This window comes from Camelus bactrianus, chromosome 27, assembly GCF_048773025.1.
Source record: "Camelus bactrianus isolate YW-2024 breed Bactrian camel chromosome 27, ASM4877302v1, whole genome shotgun sequence".
NCBI lineage: Eukaryota > Metazoa > Chordata > Mammalia > Artiodactyla > Camelidae > Camelus > Camelus bactrianus.
Genome location: NC_133565.1, coordinates 16,672,292 through 16,681,869, shown reverse-complemented (window position 1 = coordinate 16,681,869; position 9,578 = coordinate 16,672,292). Strand labels below are relative to the sequence as shown.

General features: G+C 36.7%; 1 protein-coding gene across 2 annotated transcripts in view; it reads left to right on the top strand.

Annotated features, from left to right (window-relative positions):
• The window catches only part of LRRC28 (leucine rich repeat containing 28), a 102,752-nt gene continuing 93,174 nt past the window's right edge, over positions 1-9,578 (top strand). For both annotated transcript variants that reach the window (XM_074354207.1, XM_074354206.1), the window contains exons 1-2: positions 1-154; positions 3,735-3,967. In XM_074354207.1, coding sequence (XP_074210308.1) covers positions 3,800-3,967 — 168 coding nt within the window. In that variant the 5' untranslated portion in view covers positions 1-154; positions 3,735-3,799. The remainder of the gene's footprint in view (positions 155-3,734; positions 3,968-9,578) is intronic.

Here is a 9,578-nt window from a genome sequence, read left to right as displayed (position 1 = left end):
CCCCAACTCCCTCAAGTGAGGGTTCCGCCCCGCTCCGCCCCGCGTCGCCCGCGCCCCTCCCCGTCCCCCGCCCGGCGCCCCGCCCCATTCGCCGAGCCTCGGCTTGCCGTCCAGCGCCCCTGCACTCGGGAGCGCTGGCTCTGCCGGCGCCGAGGTGAGTGTGGCACTTCGCCTCGTCGGGTGGCTCACTTAGCAGGGCGCTCTGGCCCGGGCCCGGGCCCGGGCCCGGGCCCCAGACCGGATCTGGCAAAAGCGTCCGGCCTGCGGCGAGTGGACCCCGGCCCGAGCGGGCCCGTCCGGGCCTCGGGTCGCCACAGCGGCAGGGACCACCTCGCCCTCCTCGCCCTCCTCCCCCTCCTCGCCCTCCTCGCCCGGAGAATCCCAATACGGGGTCTGTGAAATCCTTGCCATTGGGCTCGCTGCTTCCAGACTCTAACGACCTTAGTGTTTGGTTAACTCGGGCTGTGTTTTGCCTAAGACTGCTGCCAACCTTTTTAGTACTGAGAAAATAATCTTTACAAACGCTTTTAATGTACAGTTTTTAATTCCCTAATCGCCAATATTAGGAAATTGGAGTGGGTATTCTACTGAATTAAGTACGGAAGTCAACCTAAGGGACTCCTTTCCTTTAAAACACATCTGCTTAAAAATGTGTGGAATTTTCTTAAGATGGAAAGGTTTATTTGCTTTAAATAATAATAAAGTGGGTTGGTGTTTACCTGTGAGAAAACTATTGTGGAGGTGCAGTTGTATACAGCTAATATTAAGTGTCCTATTTGCTCTTAACTACAGTTAAGAGGCAGTGAAGGGAATATATGTAAGAAGATGATCCTGGTAAAGGCTGTGTGTTGCTTAAGAATGCATATTAGAAAACCATTGCCATTATTTATTATTGGCAGCTTTTAGTTTTCATTTGTGTAGGTTTTATCTCCCGAACTGCCTTCCTAGCAAGATGCATTTTAACAGGGTGTAATGACGTTTTAAAGGCAGCCAGTCCCACACATCAGGATTCAGCGGGATTAGAAGGAAACTTACCAGGTTACACTGTATTTTCTTATTGGATCTTCCATCAGTGAGTGTGGGTTTTGCTTTGTAGTCTTAGATTTATATAAGCTTTGCCTACCACTTAATAGGAAATTGACGTTCAAGAAAGGCCACATTGTAGAGCAGTGTACAGGCTTTGGAGCCAGTCCACCTGGGTTGGAATTCTGGCAAGTTATCCCCTGAGAAACTCAGCTTCCTCATCTATAAAATGGACTAAATAATGTCTGTTGCAATGCAGAGTTTTAAGGATTAGAAATCTTTGTGGCACATAGCAAGCACTCAGCATATAGTATCTACAAGTCAACCTTAGATCAGAGAATAAAAAAAAATACCTTACAATATTACTGACATGCCCTACTTTCACCCTTTCATCAGCTATTTGAGGGCCTGCTTTGTGCTAGATACTGATCTAGAGACAGGTATACAACAGTGAAGAAAACAGCAAAGCTCTCTGCCCTCAGGAGCTTACAGTGCAGTCTCTTGGCCAGATTGACAATAAACACATACACCAATAAATATGTAGATTACAAATTGAGAGAGTCCTACGAAGAAAGAGTAAGAGATAATACTTTAGTTTGGGACAAGGAAGAGATTTTTTCCATTGAAACCTGAAGAGTGTTGGGACAGTGCTTTTAAGGCTAAGACAAGAGCAGCAAGGGGTGTGAAGATTTTGGTACTTTCAAGCACTCGAAAAGTCCAGGAGTTTGATGAGAAGCCAGAGATGGTGCTGCCAGGCTGGAGAGGTGGATGGGACCAGAGCCTTCAAGACTTGTAGGTCTGCTTTTCTAAATAAAGTTTTGAGGGGTTTATTTGGAATGCATGTGACTAGGGAGCCAGTTTACCTGAGAAAGAGGGGGAGACATAATTGGATTCACTTTTTATAAAGATTCCCCGCTAAGTGATTAATGTATTGCAAAGTGACTAGAATGACATAGGGAGAGCAGTAATACAGATGGCCAGGCAGGAGATGACAGTGGCTTTCGTCTTGGCAGATGGAGAGATATGGATAGATTTGAGGTATATTTTGGAGACGGCAACCATAGTCCTTGTGATAGATTGTTAGAGGGGTGGATGAATGACTGGATGGAATAATTCATGACTTCCGGCTTTCTGGGTGGCTGGAAAGGGTGCGGAAGATTTGAATTGGTAATGAAAATCAAAAGCTCTCTTTTGAATGTGTGAAGTTTGAGATACTTGTGAGACATCTAAACTGCTTCCAGTTTACCACTTAAGTGAATAATCAAATTACCCAGAAAGCCTCCCTTTCCACATAGCATCATCAATATTTCTAGTCTAGTTCACCTTGCTTTACAGAGAGAGAATTAAGTTGTGGAAAGATTGAATATCTTGTTCAGAGCCACATAATAATGTCTCATAAAAATAGGTAAGTAGGTAGAATAAATATGGGGAGGTATTGGACTCATGATGCATTGGAATATTATTGAATATTCCATACTCTCTGCCCTTTTGTATAAAATGGCAGGTGCTTTCTTATTAGGAATTAGAGTTTGGAAATAACAGAAAATAACCAAAAAGTTACAAAACTGGTTATTGAAAGCTTATGTTGCTACATTTTGCACTAAGTTGGTGTTAATTGCCAGGGAAAATAGTTTTTCTTAAGAAAAACAGTTTTCTTTGAAAGGTACGTTCCTTTGGAGAGTTTGAGAAAGGGTGCCCAGGAAAAACAGAGTAGAATCTTTAAACAAAGCTCAACTTCTTTTTAGTGTTTCAGCATTTCCTTAGTATCCTGTGGGACCTTGTGAGACTGTATGTAAAGACTTCAGGCTTTGAAATCCACTGGGCACCCTTCCCCAGCCCAAGAAAAAAATCCTTGTTCCCTTTTGAGCTGTTTGACCTTGGACAAATTATGGAAGCTCAGGGTTTGTTTCTTCTTACAGCAAGTGATTGTGAAGTTAGTTTCTGCTCTGTGCCTAGTGGATAAGATGACCAGCGTTATTTCTCTTCATATCCTTGTCAATTCAGAGCTAGAAGGGAAGTTAATCTGTTCTGGGTTCTGGCCCTTCTGTCTCCATTTTGTATGTTAGGCAACTAAGGCCAAGGGAGATTGTAGTAGAAAAGAACAGGATTCTAATTTCCTGGTATAGTATTTCTCTGAAAGAATAAAGTAAAACTGTATGTTCCCAGGCCTGTTTCATTGCTACTTCTGATCATCTGCAGAGCTAAGGAGAAAGAAAGAAAATATTAGAATATAGGACAATATTTAGAAAGTAAGAAGTGAAGGAAATGAAGTTGTAAGTGATCTAGTTATATTTTATGTATATTTAAATATTTTTGAAATATCTTAAGCGAAAGACAAGATGAAGTAGTTCAAGAAGGAAATGGGTTTATTGTGTCTGATTTTTAAGCTCTTCCTTTGGTTGCATGTTATGAAACTGGTCTCTTCTCTTAGATAGGAATTCATATCTCAAGTTCAAGAACTGTTTTTTCAAATAGGACTATTCCTACTAAGTAGTAAATATTGCTTAAATAGCGAGAGTATTTTTATTAAATAATTACTCATTTTAATCTCCTCAATATGTGTGAAAATATAGTTGTTATGAGAGAAAAATACAGAAATTGATGTATAACTCTCTCTTTCGAATGTCTGCAGATAGCTGTATATGCTAACTGGTTTCTTTGGCAGCATTTGTTAGCAATATTATAATTTTAAGTTCTTTTGTTTTGTTTAGAAATTAATCAAGTGGATTTTAAGAAGATGTAGTGCCGCAGCTTGCCTGATGGGATATTTTCAGTCATGGCATCCGAACTTTGTAAGACGATCTCTGTGGCAAGGCTGGAAAAGCACAAGAATTTGTTCTTAAATTATAGGAATCTGCAGCATTTCCCATTGGAGTTACTGAAAGATGAGGGACTACAGTACTTGGAGAGACTCTATATGAAAAGGAACTCCCTTACAACCTTGGTACAGTATTATATTGCATTTTTTTAAAAAGCCATTTATAATGTGATCCTGACCAAGATACATTTTACATATGCTAAGGTATTCAGATCAAGATATATATTACCTCTTGTTGTGTGTAAACAGGTAATAAAAATACACATAAAGGGCATTCTCATTAGGTGAGAATTCACTACCCAAGTTCCTGCAGTTATGAGCTTGCAGGAGTTGTGTAGGAAAGCAAAATACTCAGTAGTGTGCCACTTACAAAATTTGTTCCCATTCAGAAACCTCTCTTCACTTAGCCTGTGCATCTGTCTGGGCCTGTGCTTTCTTTGTATGTTGGATTCCTAGATGGTTTATGGATGTTAACAATACCCAGTAAACCAGTTAAAAAGTAAAGAAGAGAAAGACCAATAAGGATGATTTAGAGGTATTTAAAAAGAGGATGATTTAAAGATTAAAATATTAAGACAGGCATTAGGATGCTTGATGTAGCTTTTGAGTGTTTTGAAAAAAACCCCAAACCAAAAACCAGAAAACCTTCTTTATAGTTGTACTTTGAAAATCAAATGACTTTGAATTGAGCTGTCATCCAATTTGTTGGAAAAGTTTTTGCCAAAAAAAGCCAACATTTGATTCACTTTTTAATATTCTAAGAATAAGCACATAGTTACCATTGTAACCTAAATTTTATTACATATAGATTAAAAAAACAAATATTTTTCAAGAGACTGTCCCTATAAAACTTTTTATTCCCACTATTTACTGTGAAATTTGGTCTCTGTTTTAAATGGATTTGCTTTATGTGGCCTTTTTTGGTTATCACTTAGTTTCATTTGAGTCTTACACTGAATTCTAGTTTTTACTCATTTAGATGATTTATAATATCTTGTTTCTTTGTGAATGGACCCATTCTTCTCTCCCTTCTCTATAATGGACTTGCTAAATATCTGAATATATACCTTTCTGGCTTCATTTTATATATGGAGTATTTTCCTGGAAAATTTTATTTAATCTGTGTAAAATACCTGCAATCGGTAGAAGGCATTATAAAATTTGTTTATCTTTGCTGTGTCTGAAAGTAAGCGGAAGTATATCTTTCATTTTTACTGTTTGGCATATTGGTATATATGTTATTTTGCAAGCCTAGTTAGATTTTTAAATTAGATTTTTCACTTTTCAAACTTTAATAGTCTGTATACAGTTATATTAATCTTTTTGCAAAATCATCATTGCATGAGGTGAAACCGTATTTATCTAGTGTTTTCCCCACCTTTGGAGAAGAAGTGGTGTAAGAAATAATTTATCTAGGACTATTGCCCAGGTTTTCTCGTGCTTGTTTTTGACATACAAAGAAAAAGCTGTGAATGAATTACTTCTTAACTATCAGTCATAGTCCACTGTGTAGACTTTGCTCAGAGAAATTGACCTTTGCTTTTAAAAGTTATAATAAACTTTTGGTTTTGTGGCAGTTTCTCAGCTGCAGTTTTCTCTTTATGAAAATATTTAAGTATCTACTACACAATTTTAACTGCTATAATGGTATACTTTTTAAGTTCATAGTTTGCCATCTTTTTCACTGAAGATTAAATTGTTGCATATGTTTATAATGATAGGTGTATGTATTTTATTTTAATGCTTTCTTTTAGCTGGAACATTTGATGCATGTGTATCAAGGAGCTTTATAAACTGTAAAATGCCATACAGATATTGGGATGGTGGGAATGGTAGCAGTCATCCCATTCTCTGACTATACCGAGTATAAGACAGCTTACTTTTAATGAGTATATTCAGGGAATGGCTTACTGCACAGGTTTTGAAAGCAGATGAAGTAGTACTTGCCCTAGAGTGCTGTAAACCAGTGACTTCAGGCTTTTAAATGTTGCTGGTGTTACTGATAAAGTACATTTCCTATAGCAATATAGAGATTTAGTATGTGAAGTTTGTATTTTAAGAAACTGCAATACTGTCCAAAGGGAAAAAATACATTATTGGAAGCATATAGTACCTCAAACTCAAACATATTATAGGTTAATTGACCTTTTTTTTTTTTTTTTCGAAAAGAAGCTTGGGAACCTGCCAACCATTTCCATTTCCACATTGTTTAATTATTTCTTATTAACATTGTTTTATTTGTTTAAATGCCCTCTCTTAACATTCCTCTTCTTTCTTTCCTGCCCCTCATCATATGAAGCCTCTTGGCGAGAAGAGAAGTCACTAATGCCTGACCTCTGTCCTTCCTTTTTCCTTTCAAGTTGCTTGGTGTTGCACGGTGGTTTGTATTTGTAGGATGATTGTATGTCAGATGCTCAGAACTTGGGGAAAGCCCGTATCAAAACTAAAGCAGAGGGAAAAACCTTTTTTAAATACTAATAGGAATAAACTTTTCATATTTTACATACAAAAGTGATATAAAATTTTACAATGATATATACGTGTAAAAATGATACATACAAGAATGATGCCCTTATATCAAACAACATAGAAGAATATATGGAAAATAGGAGTCTCATTTCTGTTTATTCAGTTCTGTACTTTGGAATAACAGTGTTAGCAGTTTGGTTGTGTCCTTTTTCATTCCTTTGCTGTATTTATGTAATTATATACTGTATATTTTTTCCCTTTTTAAACAACAGAAGAGAATCATCCTGTACATATTTCTCTGCATATTTCTCTCTTCACTCTCATTGTACAAGGGTTCCAATTTCTCCACATCCTGGTCAACACTTGTTACTTTACATTTTGCAAAAACTATGGCCATCCTGGTGGTTTTGAAGTGGTATCTCATTATGCTTTTGATTTACATTTCCCTAATGCTAGTGAAGTTGAGTGTCTTTGTTGAAATATCCTTTTATGCATAAAAAATTTTAATTTTGAAGGAGTCTAATTTACCATTTTTTTTCTATTGTTGCTCCTGCTTTTGGTTTCATATCTATGAATCCATTGCCAAATCTATGATCATGAAGATTTACCCATATGTTTTCTTCTATGAATTTTATGGTTTTAGCTCTTAGGTATAAGTCATTGATCCATTTTTAGTTAATTTTTAGTTAACTTTTGTATATGGTGTGAGGTAGAGGTCTGACTTCATTCTGCTTTTTATAATTGCTATAAGAACTCTGCATTTAATTTGTGACTTCTTTGAAATGTGTTGTTAGAGGTAGGATGCAGCAGGGTTTGCTGAACCCTGCATCCTAGTGGTTTGTAACAGTACAATGATTTCTAGCTCACACTGCACTACTCTGTTAGATCTCTTGGGGACTTCAGTTCATAGTATCTTTACTCAGGGATAAAGACTGACAAAGGTCACTGCGGACCTCTTGTGCTCAGTTTCTCTAAGGCCTCCACTTTGACATATTTCCACTGGCCAAAGCAAGTTGCATAGCTATGTCCAGCTTGAAGAGAGAAATGTAATCCTACCAGGTGCCCAGAGGAGAAGGAAAGAAAGTAAGTGGTGCAGAGTGACTACAAGAGAACACAATTGAACATTTGTTTGCAAAGTATTTGAAATATTTCTTTCAAGATACATAATTCTAAAATATCCCCATTTAAGGGAATTGAAAGTTTCTGTAAAAGGATACAGGAGACCATGATTGATTCAAGATTTGAGGCAAGTTTTATACTAACTGTGCTTGCTTAAGTTTACTTTTACATTATTTGTAAAGAAAAATTGTTTAAGTGATAGTGTGAAATTTAATGAAGAGAATTTTGGCTTAATTCATAAAACAATTTTCAAGTAGTTTACTAGGAAGTATTCATACTCAAGGAGTTTAGGTACAGGTTGTTTACTAAAATTTTTGTAAGTCAAAGTTGTGAAAAAGAAGGAAATAAAAAGAGCAGTTTTGCAAGGCATTTTAATATTATTGCTTTCATCTATCAGGATTTTAAAATTTAAAAACATTTGAAAACTTAGTGGACTAAATTCTGTGGATCAAGATAAACTAGTTTGTGTGGCATCTGTAATCCCGCATTAGGGCTTAGTTACGCACAGAATAACAAAAATGTTGGTGTTAACATATCGTTGTCCAGTCTTGTACTCACTTCACATAAACTATGGAAGTAAAAAAATTAAAATGTATGAAGTTTCTCTTACATTATTTAGTTACATTGCTAAAATATGATGCCGGAAAGCAGAGCGTGATACTATAGAACACCAGTAGGTGTCAGCCACAGCCTGTGCAGCAAGCTGATGATTTGCCAGGCTTTGGGGGCAGGTGCCAACAAGCGTGTGTTTTTTAAAAAAAACCCAGTGTTGAAATGAACTGCAATCTTCTCAAGGTTGGTGTGCTTATTTTTAAATTAAAACACAGTGTACTTACTCATTAATAAGGAAGTATTGGCACACTATTGGCAGCCGAAACATTATTTAGTGCTTAATAGTGTGTATAGCTAAATAGCTCAAAAGAGCTAACTAGTTTGTCATGGAAAAATTATAATACTTTCTGAGAGAGCCAAGTGGGCATCTGGAAAGAGTGACCATGGGACCTTTAGCTGGCCAGATATATTGATACTGTAACAGATAAAACTAAAGAGAGTCTAAAATCATTTCTTTTCTGGACAAGTCTTTCCTTTTTTAGAAGAAAAGCTATTAAGCCTCTTACCTCTCCTCCCCCCACCCCACCAGAGTGCTTTAGTTTGCCTGGGATGCTTTGTAAGTATGCCCGTAAGTGGGAGTGTTTATTCCTCTTACTCAGGAAGATACTGCTACTAAAAGAAACATTTTGGGGATTTGGACAGATACAAGAGCAATATTTGAGGAAAGACTTGTCATGAAGGACCTCATTGCAGATACTGATGTGAAAACATGGAGGAAAAGGAATCACAGCTTTCAGCATTTGAAAACTAAAAATGGTTTTATCAAAAGTGGCATCTCAATAAATGCTTCAGTGACTTTGTAACAATATTCATATTCAATGCTAGTTGGTTATTATAAAAGGGCAAGGATATTATATATGTCAGTAGCTTTGGATACTGTTGCTAAGTATTTAAATACATCAATATGCCAATAAAATTTCATTTCCTTGTTTGAAATAAACCAGTGGATTTCCATTGTGTTCAAGATTTTTTAAAAAAGTTTTTCCTTAGCATATTATATAAGCCCTCAGTGATCTGTTCCTTGCTACTCTCTGCAAAATCATGTACTTTCATATCCTATGGCTCAGGAATACCAAACTAATGGCATTTTTCTTATTCAGCGTTTAGAACCCCAATTGCATGTAATTGATTACTCAATTATGTAGCAATTTATCCTGTGCATTGTATATTACATTTTAAAACTTAATTTTTTTTTAATTATAGAGGACATAACATGCTCATTGTTAAAAATTCAAATGATACAACTGTTGATGGCAAATCACAACATTAGTCCTTTTCTTAATGATAATCGCTGTTTCTAAGTTTCTGTGTAAAAAATTACTTATTACAAACCCAAAACTTTATACTCCCCCAAACTTTTTTCTACTTACACAATTGTTTTTATAACGGATTTTTGAAACTACAACATTTCATCATGAGTACTGTTGGGGAGTTAGAGCAGAACAGGTTCTATTTGCAGTTTCCCAAGCATCCCTGTTTCTCTTTTGCGTTTTCACATGTTGCTTCTTGTGCCTAGAAAGCTAACCAGGGATGTCCT